This window comes from Coloeus monedula (genome assembly GCF_965178545.1).
Source record: "Coloeus monedula genome assembly, chromosome: 5".
Lineage (NCBI taxonomy): Eukaryota > Metazoa > Chordata > Aves > Passeriformes > Corvidae > Coloeus > Coloeus monedula.
In genome coordinates this window covers 16,623,609-16,635,993 of record NC_138785.1, presented here as the reverse complement: position 1 = coordinate 16,635,993, position 12,385 = coordinate 16,623,609, and the positions used below count along the sequence as shown (strand labels likewise).

The following is a 12,385-nucleotide window of genomic DNA, read 5'->3' as shown; positions in this document are numbered from 1 at the left end:
TGACACAACCACAGTCAGCTACTGTCTGCTTGAACTCTTCCCGTGTACTTTAAAAAAGGGAACACTCCTTTTGGGCCTGTTGTCTTGCCATTCAAAACCAACAGAAAGAGTCATCGATTTCAGTGGGATTGGGATTAAGTCTTTATATACTCTGGAAATTCAGGTTTATGGAAGCAGAACAAAAAGAAACTGTCCTGAGTTTGGAAGCAGTCCCCTGCTGCAAGCAGGGCTTTTAAGCCCAGAGGATTTTTTTCCCATATGGAACCAGTTACTACCTAGAATGTTTAAGGAAGCAGAAATTTGAATTTGGCCCAAGAACTCTCCAGTTCCTCACAGGCTGGCCTGTTGATGGATCTGCCTGTGCTATCTGGGGATGCACTGATCAAACTGTGAGCTCACTGCCCACTGCCCAGTAGGAGGAGAGCAGAGCCCTGGGGACACGAGCAGTGGACAGTGTCCCTCAGCCCTCTCGCCTGCTCAGCGGGGAGAGCTTGACTGCCCTCCAGGGAAGGGAAGAATTCAGCATGTGCCACCTCCTGTACCTTTGCCCCATGGTCCTTTTATTGGTGATGCCAGTACTGAACAGGATGATGCTGTCAGCTCCCCGAAGTTTCTCATACAGATGGCAGCAGAAAGTGGCCATCAGGTAAAGCACTGAGGATTGGTACCAGATTACTTTTTTCCTGTTGTTCACAGGGCTGGAACTAACAGACTAGGTAAACCAAGCACATTTTATTTTCACTAAGGCAAAAGGATATGAATTTCACATGCCTATGGTCACACAAAAAGATCTTCAGTTTGTGTAAAGGCTTGTAGCCTTATTAGAGCTCCAATAATTCACATTTGCTGAAGACTTGCTCCGAGGTGTTTGCACTCAGCTGCACCTTTAGCTGCAATGTTAACCATGACACACATGGAAGCTCTGCATTTATATTGATCCCACACTGACCTATTTCTTTCCTTACTTAATATTTTAATGTACAATTCCCAGCACAGTTTTTGCAGATGGGCACACCCCCTGGTCTGGACTAGAGCATGTTTCTGAAATCTTCATCTCCCAGACAAGATGCAGTGCTGGCTGCATGTTTAACTATATGCCCGCATTCCTTTCTCTTCAATGCTTAGAAATAGTATTTTGTATTCTTTTTTTACATAAGTTTATTAGAAAAAGTAATATTTTTTAAAAAGTTGTGACTGATTGTCAAACAAGCTAAGATAGTGTTTCTGTTACTATTCATTACCAAGGCAGCAATAGAGAAAACGTAGCTTGGCTTACTACAATAAAGACTCCGTTTCAATATTAGCATCCTAAATTCTCTGTGCAGGTTTCCGTGCATTGCACAGGGGGAAGGAAAAGAAAAGAAAGAAAAACAAAAATTTGTGTTCTTCAGGGGTAAATTGTAAAAAGATCTCCTAGCTGCAAACACAAATACTTCACTCATAACCCAAGCACCAGACCATTTCTTTGAAGAAGCTTATGAGGCATTTAAGATATACAATGGCACAATATCATACAATGGAATTGAAAGAATTTTCTTGGGAAACCATTAACTTTGAAGGAATGTCTAGACAACTGTGTCAACAAATGCAAATAATTCATGCTTTTCAGCTTCTATCCATTGGATGGCCCCATGCTGAGTATACACAAACTCAGAAGAAAAAGGCATGTCACAGTCATATGACTAGGGAGTGTAACAGAGTCACACAGAAATTCAAGTCAATCTCAGAAAAAAACCTTCAGAAAGCTCTTCCCCAGGGTAAGCCAGCAGTGGGATAGGCTTCTGGTCATTTTGGCTAGTTTAGAACAGTGACTTGCAGCTGGTACACCCTGGCTTCAAAGCAAGGGCAACGGAAGAACCAGCTGTCAGTCATGACCATTCACTCAGTTAGAAAAATAAACTAAAGGACTCCAAAATACTGTACAACCTCTTGCAGTAACCAACAAAGTGGCTTCTGAAAACAATCCTTTTGCCAAAAATGCATCTGTAAGGCACTTAACAGGTATCTTTTAATATATATATATATATAAAAATAAAATATGCACTGAAGCAACATTCACAAAACCCACTTGTGTCAATTGTCCATGTGTACAGTATAGTACATATATACATTCACTGTGACACAGGCCATCTCCACAATTATACCTTCACGGGTGCTTTGGGCTGCCTGGTTAACTTCAGTGCCTGTGAACAGGAAACAAAACAGTCAGTTTTTTATACCCTTAAAAGACAAGCAACAGCACAAGGTAAGATTCTCATTTAGAAGGGGCAACAAAACATCGTGTGTACTTCTAAGAGGCTGAGAGAGGAATCAGCGTGCAGCTGACAGGCTGTGGGTTCTGAGATGATGCTTTTGTCTCTGATAGCCCATCACAATCTCCACTTAGGCAGAGAGCCTTAACAGAGGAACCACAAGGACTATGGCTACAGTGCCAGTGAAGGAAGCAGAGACAGGTCTCAGATGCATTTCAGAAAGCAGCTATTTGGACCCCACTCAAACCACTTGTGGCACAGATAGAAGAGCTTCTGACCCACTTAAGGAACGACAGCGAAAAAAATTTGTGCCAACACCTTTGTGTCCCCTGGCTTCCTTCCACATGGCTCAAAGCCTGCTCAGAGGATAAGCACTGCTGCAGAGGTGGATGTCATGCACCTCTGATGTTTATACCTTCCTTTCTGACAAAAGGGAAGGATAAGCCAAAATCCATCAGTCCAGAGGAGATCGTATGCCAGGGGACACCTGACATCTTTGTAGCTCTACTGTTGCTGAGGAAGAAAGAAACCCCACGACTTTTTTGACAGCAGGGTTCAGGTCTGTGCTCCTCTCAGTGGCCAATTATGGTCGCTGAGTTATTTATTCAGTGTGTGACAGAAGTTCAACTCATGCTTCCAGTCTGGCAGGAAGCAGGCTCTCTAAGTAAGGAGAGAAATGCAATAGGCTTAGAAGGTGGTAGGTTTTCAGCTGCTCCTGTACATCAGTGTGGTCACTGGGAAGGATGCTGGCTGTTGGTGTGCTCTGCAGCAAAAAAAGCTCTGTGCCTTCTTATGTGGGACAAATTGGCCCAGGTGAGAGGGAAATTACAGAAATTAGCCAATTCCTGAAATGGAACTTCCATTTTTCTGAAGTCTTTTGGGTGAAGAGCCCTGACAGACTGGCATTTGTCTGACTTCTCGTTTCCAGCAGGTTGGCTAAACAAGCAATTTTCAGTCTGAGAGATGCCTGATGGGGCTTCTTATTGTAGATATTAACCTTTAATATTGTACATTTAAAGCTTGTAAGCACTGCTTGAAAATCACTCCAGCACAAGTGTAAACCCTTAAAAAAACCCCAAACCTTTAAAAATAAATGGGCTATACTACCCTCAGAAACACCAGCATTTAACTATTGTTAAATCCAGTCCTTTGAGATTAGTCTTTTGGATATTATTCAGCAAGAGACTTTGGAGAGAGAGACATCATTCCACACTTTGTTTGGGGAGACAATTCTTTAACTTTGTAGTTTGGCAGATTCTGCTGCCATATTTACAAAGTAGAAATACCTTAGTGTAGATGAACCTCTAAATATTTAAATTCAATTTCATACAACCCGATCACATGTACTATCATAATTAAGTAAGAATGTCACTGCAGTTGAGTACTGTGACTGGATAACCGCCTCCCCCTGCAAGAGAGATGCCAAAATGAAGCCAAGGTGTTTGTAGAAAATAAACATCAAGGGTGATGATGACATGTTTATTTTCAAAGCGGGAGACCATTATCCAGTCACAACATTCACTTCTATTATACTTATTGCAACTGTACCAGACCCAACCTCATTGATTTTTTTCAAAGAGTAATTAAAATAACATTTGTGAATAATACAGAAGACCAACTGAAGAAACTGCTGCAACAGAACAACAATCCCCCGAAGTGGTTCTACAGTGGCATTACAGTCTGATTAGCACAGGAGGTTTATTTGATGCTTAATGAATAAGAAACTAGTGCTGGTGAACTGTAAATCTCTCCAGTACTGGTTGACTGTTCTGATGCTCTGTTTAAAGGCTGTTTTAACTTTCAGCAGATGACAGCAGCCCCTAAAGGCCATTACTGTCCTGAGAATCAGGGAGGTCTGGATGAGCTCCAGCCCCACTCTTGAGATGCTGAGGAGAAGTCAGCATTGCAGAGATCATTCTGTCACCAGCAGCATTAACTTTAGGCTGTCTTTCTGCAGGAATAGCATGGAATTTTCTTTATACCACCCATAAAGTCTCCTGATAATTTCTGATTAAAAGAAAACCCCTGACTTTCAGACTGATGGATAATTGCCACTGGATTCTCAGATTTTCATTTTCACATACTCAGACCAGTATAAATTAACAAGATTTGATTTCTAAACACAGTTCCTGAAAACTGAGAGTTTTCATGCTTTTTATAGTTCAGGTAACACATGAAAATCACTGATTTGGGGAATTTTATCATTCAAGATAGCAAGGTTACTTTGGTGGTGTAAAGCTGTAAAATGACAGCCATTGGATTTTGCTGAAAATTGGAAATATGAGCGTTATCCATAAAATTTCTCCACTGTTAAGTGGAGAATGCAGGTTGCTGATGAAGCTGGGCTTCCCACAGTAGGTCCCAACCATCACCAAAAATGGCTGCCAAAGGTTGCTTCAGTTGCTGCAGCTTCTTGATCATTATTATCTCAGAACATTAGAAGACAGCATTAAAGTTGATTTCATGGACTAGCTTTTTGCAGGGTGGTTACTCTGAGAACCTGATGAAACCCACTGCAATTACTTCACATAGATCACAAAATGGCTGTCAGATGTCAATACCTTCAATTTGTACTGAAATAAACATAATTTGAATCAGCGGTGCTGATTCCAAACCCTCTAGGTTATAGTCTATAATCCTACAAGTTATCCCATGCCTAATTTTGCATGAAGTGTGATGCCCCAGAGTGTTGTAGACTTCTTGTTACTGTAAAGGGTGACCCAAGTAGGGCAGGGGGGTGGGGAAGTTTTCATCCTGCTTCAATCCAATTCAGAAAGTGTCCTTATTTTACCTCATTTCCCCAGCTCCCATGCCAGCCAACACATCTTTGTCACTTCTCCATAAAGAAGATCCAAAGCTGTGATCATTAGCCAGTTAATGGATGGAGACATTCTTATGGGGCATATTCTGAATTCATAATTTGAATGAGTTTGTAATTTAAATTAACTGTAGAGGTCTAACTTCAAGCTTTGAACTTTTTCAGAGTCTTCTCAGCCCACTTTTCAAGGGGGATAAAGTTCTGCACTTCTAATTTGATACTGCTGTGACTATCATTTTTATAGATGAAGCAACAAAATAGAAAACTCCCTACCACAGGATCACCAAGAAGGAACCCCAGGACTTCAGGACACATGTTTAGATATTTTTCCCCTCACAGCACACTTACCATTATAAATCAAATCCAGCAATTCGTACCTTTTGCCTAGAAACCATCCAGGATTTTATCGTTGGTACCAACAGACTGCCAAGAAGGATCTGAGCAGGATGATAGATGAGCAAAGGGACGGAAATTAAGGACAGGTGCTCATAACCCGCAAATACTATCTTCAGCATGGGAATCCCTGCAGGCAGAAAAACAGGAGACAAACTCTCACCTCAGACTTTGAGCTCCAGATAAAAGCAAAGCACTTTATGTTGCATTGACATTTCACAAAACGAAAAAAATAAAAACAAAAACAAAAATCCCAAAAATCCCAAAATGAAGACTCAAATGTTTTATATATTAAAAAATCCAACCCAAAGGAGCAAGAACGTGAATACAAAAAATACATGGCAGAGAAAGTTCTGTGACAGAAAGGGAGGAGTAGGGAATACCATAAAAGATCTTTTCTAATTATGCTAATATTACAGTAAATAAAAACTGCTGCTGAAGACTTAATATACAATACATTCTGCTGCAGCATGACTGTTCAGTTGCTGAGCACAGTTCTGTACTGCGTATTTACTACTTCCTCTCACTGGGCTGTTTTGTATTTGCGTGATTGTCCTCCATCCAACCTGTCCAACTCCTGCTTGTAACCTTTGCAACCTTTGTTTGGTCTGTTTTCCACTGGAGGAGGGTCATGTTTTCCTTGTACATTCCCTCCAGTTGGTGAGCTTCCAAACAAGAGCCTTCCCTGCTTTGACCATCCATGAGACAGAAAAGGTTTAATCTGCTGGGTGAGCAATATGAAGTGATCCTGCCCACGCAGCAGCTGGAGTACAGAAGTTGCTAGATGCTGGAAGAAGTGAGTGCTAAGACCTAGAGATGGGCCATTTTTCCTAAGAGCTGGAATTTGCACTCAGCAGTGCTAATTCTATCAGACATCTCCATGCACAATCTTCTCGCTTGAGGACGTGATATGTAAAATTAAATTTCATTCCCTTTTGCAGAAATGAAACCAATTATGCCTACTTTGAACATACTACTGTTCAAAATTATCTGTTTAAATCTTGGAACTTTGATACCATGTTCCACAAAGTGCAGGTGTGGGCAAAACCTGCAAACCAGCTCTGTCTTGCCTGACCAGATATTCGCATCAATGCCAACAAGAGCAGCTGCGATTCCTCAGGAGCCTCCTGAGAATGCACCTTATTTTCTCCCTCATCTTAAACGGATTCTAGGAATCTTTTGCTGGCATCAACCTTGCAGGGAAGCAGACTACACACAGTTTTCACACAGCTCATCCAAGTGTCTCATAGAATCACAGAGTGGTTTGGGTTGGAAGGGGCCTTAAACACTATCCTGTTCCACCCCCCTGCCACAGGGACATCTTCCACCAGACCAGCTTGCTCCAATCCCCATCCAACCCAGCTCTGCCTTGTCTCCTCTCTCCACAATGACAAAACACTGAGCTTTGTGCCACATACCCTCCATTTCCACAGGAGGAGATGTTTCAGAACAGCCAAAGCAGTCATATTTATGTAAACTTTTCTTCATATATTGGATGAACTCCCATTATCAACACCATTTCAGGTTTCCCTTAATAAAGCTGACTCCTCCCTATGTCAGCAAACAGCTTATTTGTTGAATATTACCACTTCACCAGTGTCCCACTATTGCTGACACGTGTCTAGGCTTGCTGAAATCTTCATGGTGTTTCCACAGCACCATTTCTTGTAATTATTATTACTAGCTTCATCACATTACACCACTAAAAACCTCATGCTTATGCTAGTAGCATTTACCTATGTGTATATTTCCAGGGATAGATTAAATCAAATAAATAAAGGCTTGCATACTTTATTTCAGTATTATAATTACCTTCAAAACAACATCATGGACCTATCACACAACTGCTTATTATTAACACTGATTTCTGGGGCTTGGGAATAAATGGCGTTTAGATAGAAATTAATGGGCATTTGCATTATGTTAAGGTATGTAATTTACCTCAAATGCCCATGATACTGTTTTTGTAAACAGATAAAGGTTTTATTGCCTGTTTCCAAGTTTCAACTTGACCCTTGTGGGTCCTTTTCTATTTTCTAATCACAGAAAAACACCCCAGAGTCCCAAGATGAACATGCTATATTCTGTTTGTAAGACAGTACCTGGTGTTTTGGTAGTGCAATTTCATCCACAGATCCAAAAACATTTTAGAAAGCTGAAGAGGGCTCCTACAGAGAATCAGAAACACTACAATGACTAGCCTAAGATCACACAGAAACTAATGCCAGAGACGTGAACAGAATGGATCCAAAGTGACTGAGACATGCTTTAGATAAGTGTACATTTTCTGAAAGAAAAGATAAGAAATTCCAGCCTAAAAGGTAAATCCTCTAGAGGAAAACTATTTCCGTAAGCTAGGAAAAGAAGATTAAAGTTGTCAAATATAAATACAAAATACTATAATTAGCGTGACAATATAATTAGATCACTGGGTGGAAAGAGGTTCTTAATTCACAGCTTGTTTAAATACATGTCACAACAATACGTTCCTGGAAGTTACTAATGTGCAATTAAAGTTTCTGTTATTTACCAGGAAATGCTAACTGGTGAAAAGAAGAAATAATAATCATTTTTGCATGTAAGGACTAGTCTAATGGAAAAAAACCCCAAACCCAGCCTTGTTGCCTTTTTATGCACTTTCTGATCTTTATAATTCCAATTTTGCCAGCTGCAACTCTCTCAGAAAATATTTCGTGACAGAGATCCCCATACTGTAGTCACAAATGCTTGTGTCAGTACCATTACCACAAAGCTAAACTAAACAGCACAGGTTTTATTTATTTTTAAAAACACCATCTAAACTTTTTAGTAGCAATATGTAGTAGCTGCAAGCATCAGTATGACTGCTACTGTTTTCAAACATATAAAACCCATGCAAATATCTAATGAGGAGAAACATGCTCTAATTGTTACTTTTACCTCTTTTAAAATGAAACACAAAAATAACTATGTTTTCCTCGTATCTATATTTATAGATATATATAGATACATATAGACATAAATAAAAACACACTTGGGAAAAAGCCAAACGCTGAAGGCTCATGCCACAAACACCCATTTGTGCTGCTGTGGTTTATGGAGTTACAGGCTTCCTGGTTCAACTCTCTGCCAAAGACCCTCACTCATATCATGAGACCTCAATAACAAAGTTCTCTTCTGTGCTTTGGTGCCAGCTTGCGGGTTTAACAAGCACCCCATCCTCCTCCAAAGAAGTGGGATGAGAAAGCAGCACCCCGCATGACCAGGACTACTGGGAGCTACAGCAGAAGGGAGAAGGAACAAAGATCATCCTACAGGTACCCCTTTCAAACAAGATCATTGGTATTCCCAGCTTTCTACCCCAAATTTCCCTCATCCCCTTTGTTTGGGCATGTTTCTCCCACCAGTGCTCCCCCATGTTCCCATCTTTCTCCTCGCTCTTCGGCCCTGGTATTCAGATGCTCTTTTTCTGTTTCTATTTTCTTCCTTCCTCCACTCCCATGCTTCCAGCCTCCTAGGGTTTGCTTCCCAAGACCTTTGATTTTGCAGACGTGTAAATTTGGGGTACTTCCACTAAAATCACTCAGCTCCACTAAGGGCAGGGGCATCAACATCACAGTCCCACTGCAGCCAAGAGAAGAAGACAGGCCTGTGACAGGGAGCACATTTTGATTTTCTCCCATTTTTGTATCCTCACTCAGCTCTTTTTTTTTCCACATTAAGCACTTCGCAAACCTGAGGAAAGCAAAGAAAACACTGCTTATCCATGACCATCAACAACAGCAAGGAAGAGAGAGAGGACTGCTCTTACAGTTCAGTATAGGAAAGCCCTCTTTGCTCTCCATTGCTCCAGGGTATTCCAGTTTGGCTCCAAGGCTGTAGGTTATCAGCTGTGGCCAAAGGCCACTGTTTCTCTAATAACCTGCTCAACTGAAAGCTACTTAATCCTTCCCCCAGTTAGCATCCAGTATAGCCTCCCACATCCTCCCCTTTCCCCTTCACTACTTTCACATTTCCTAAAAGGCCCATGAAAATATTAATGCTGCACTTCACTACATTTAGTTAACTGTAAAATAATAATAATAAAAAACCCTAAAAGATTTGAAGGTATTTTTAAGATAATTTAAATATAGGGCTCTTTTCATCTAGCTATCACTGCAGTAATATAAATGAAGGAAATTAATTTTAATGCTCCAAGGTACTGATTCTGTGTCACTGTCACTGACAGGATCCAACTAGACTTTATGAGATGGCACTTGACTTTATGGAAGTGAGCACTATGCACGCATTTACAATTTTACAGGGACTTTAAGCTGTCATGCTGAAAAATGTTTATAAAACATTAATCAAAAAATGCCTCTTTAATACAATGCATTGTCTGAAAGATGTTAGAAGGCACATATTGTAAATGGATTCTTTTTCTGACTGAAGTAATTTCTACCAAAAGCCTTTCCCCACTGCTATACAAGTACACAGTGTGGAGAGATAAAGAGCACTTTCTCAACACATTACTACCTGATCCAAACACTTGGGAAATCACTAATGTACAGCATGCCATATTTCCATGTCACACATGACACATTTGTCTAAAATTACCCAACAGAGTTTGACATTGCAGCATATTCCTTAGCAGAGCTTTCAACTGACATCTGCCAAGTAAGAACTTCAAGTAGGAGCTTTCTTCTTCTAACAAGCAAGTAAGAGTTTTCTTTTATCCTATACCCATGATGGAAGTGATAAAACAATAAGTACTGAAAATCAGGGGTTTTTTTCTATTTTAATATGTTTATTTTATGCTCGCTGGATGTGTAAGCTCCCCTTAAAGCACTGTTTCATCATTTGCTGTTTTCTATCACATTGCAATGGGTTCAGAGAACTTAATAGAACATTTTTATTACCACCAGAACACAGGCCATTATCTCTCACATGCAAAGCAGAATTATTGCTAGTGCTCTACTAGCATACTTCATTGTATAGGTTTTTTCTCTTCAATGACTTCATAACAAACAACTTATCCTAAACCTTTAATGCCTACGTTACTTAAACATGCTCCACACCACAAAACACTGCAGCATTTCTTCTCAGGAGCAGAGATTTGGGGCAGAACAAAGAGGTCATCCTAGGGCTATGGAACCATTAGGCATTCAGGAATCAGAATGTCAAAGAGCCCTCACAAAGAGGCAGTGGAAATACTTGGAAGTAAAGCTTTAGCCTCTGAATTTTTACCTCTCTCTTGTACTTGTCAATGCATTTCAGAACTCTCAATTGCCATAATCTTCAAGTGTAATACACAAAATGAATCAAGTGTATGATGGTAGCTTCTCTGACGCTCTCTATGCTACTCTCCTTCTGAAGGATCCTCTCAGGGATTGATGTGAAAGGAACATTATTGGTCAAATAGCTATTTCTTTTTTCATCTGAGAAAAGGCCTGTAAAGAGGGGCACATACTGCACTGAACCTCTCCCAAGCTGCCAGAGCAGGGCAGTTCTGAATTTATGCCAAATGAGCACCTGAAATTTTACTGCCAAGTTTCATAATAGCTCTGCGTGGAGACCAGTGACTGCATGGTGGGAAGGGGTGGTGAAATTCAGGCAGAGCCCAATTTAGAGGCTTAGAAAAGAGTTGTTCATGAGGAGAGCTGCCACAACAGCAAGATATTGCTCATCTCACTTGAAAACTTTCTTAAGGGTTTCCCTCTTTCTTTCCAGGCAAATCATTGCTGTGGTTAGTTTTGAGGAGACAAAAGGTTACACACTATGCCTGTCCTCAGTGAGGCCGAACCAAGGATAGATGTTTCTTGCCCTCGTTCAGACTGTGTTATGACATACTGGGATCATGATAGAAGAAGATGCTTTTGAAAAGTAACTGGATTCTTTTTTCTACATCCATGCCCTCTCCAAAGCATGCCCTGAATTCAAGTTAAATGCCTTTCCCTCAGGACCAGTTTATTTCAGGTATGGGAATAGCTAAAGGATACCTGACAACCTATAACAATACAAATATTTGTTTGCTACTGACTATTCTCATTCCAGCCAAAGAAAGCAGCTTCCAACGTAATATGAGATCACATTATATTGCAGGGAGAATTGTGCCCTTTTGCCCACATACATGCTGTATGAAGAACACTCATGCTTAAAATGTTCTCAGGGAAAAAAAAAAAGACAATTTCTTTTTCAGTATGTTTTCATATTTCAGGTCAGTGACAAGTGTAATGGAAAGCAAAAACCAGGTTGATGGAATGGTAAAAGCAAACATCTGAGGGGGAGATTACAAAAGGAACTGTGGGATGTTAAGAGACTCTGGAAGAACTGCAGGAGAAAACTGCTAAATGAAGGCTGTCCTAGCTCAGTTTGGAGGTCTGTGTGGACACTAATATTCATAAACATTTCCACGTTTTTCCTTCTCTTTGGAAAGGAACAATTCCCTTGCATTACATTAAATTACTTACCTCTTTGCAGCACTAGAATTACTGGCAAGGTTCTGCCCTTAATCCTTGATGTGGCCACGTACTGGCCATACAGTTCTGCTGGGATGCAAGAATTTACACTATAAAGACTGGACTGGTCTAATATTTATGTAAAGAAGGAGGAGGAGGAGGAAGAGGAAGAGAAATTAATGAGAAAGAGGGTATTCCTTTTGCTAGAACTCTAACAAGAACTGAAAAAAGGAAGAAAACCTAATATGTTTTGAATGCTTTTGCTAACTCTTTTTTCTTCAGGTAACTGGCCCACTATACTCACACAGAAATCAGTAATTCAAATGCAATGTAAGTACAGTTACCAGAGAACAGCACATCTTGATACTATCAAAGTTCTAAGGAAATAAAACTGCAAAAGCTGGGAGGAAGAGAAAGAAAGTACAGTTTGTCTGTTTCTGGGGTTTCAACAGGTGCATTCAGTTTGGAAGTGATGTTTAAAGAACAACACAGGCAATCTTACCAGC

At 40.4% G+C, this 12,385-nt stretch overlaps 1 protein-coding gene across 2 annotated transcripts in view; it reads right to left on the bottom strand.

The window, feature by feature from the left end:
• Positions 1 to 2,123: 2,123 nt before the first annotated feature.
• The window catches only part of SLC10A7 (solute carrier family 10 member 7), a 139,989-nt gene continuing 129,727 nt past the window's right edge, over positions 2,124 to 12,385 (bottom strand). For both annotated transcript variants that reach the window (XM_082281250.1, XM_082281251.1), the window contains exons 11-12: positions 5,448 to 5,593; positions 2,124 to 2,183 (exon numbers count right to left, since the gene is read on the bottom strand). In XM_082281250.1, the coding sequence (XP_082137376.1) occupies positions 2,139 to 2,183; positions 5,448 to 5,593 (191 nt within the window). In that variant the 3' untranslated portion in view covers positions 2,124 to 2,138. The remainder of the gene's footprint in view (positions 2,184 to 5,447; positions 5,594 to 12,385) is intronic.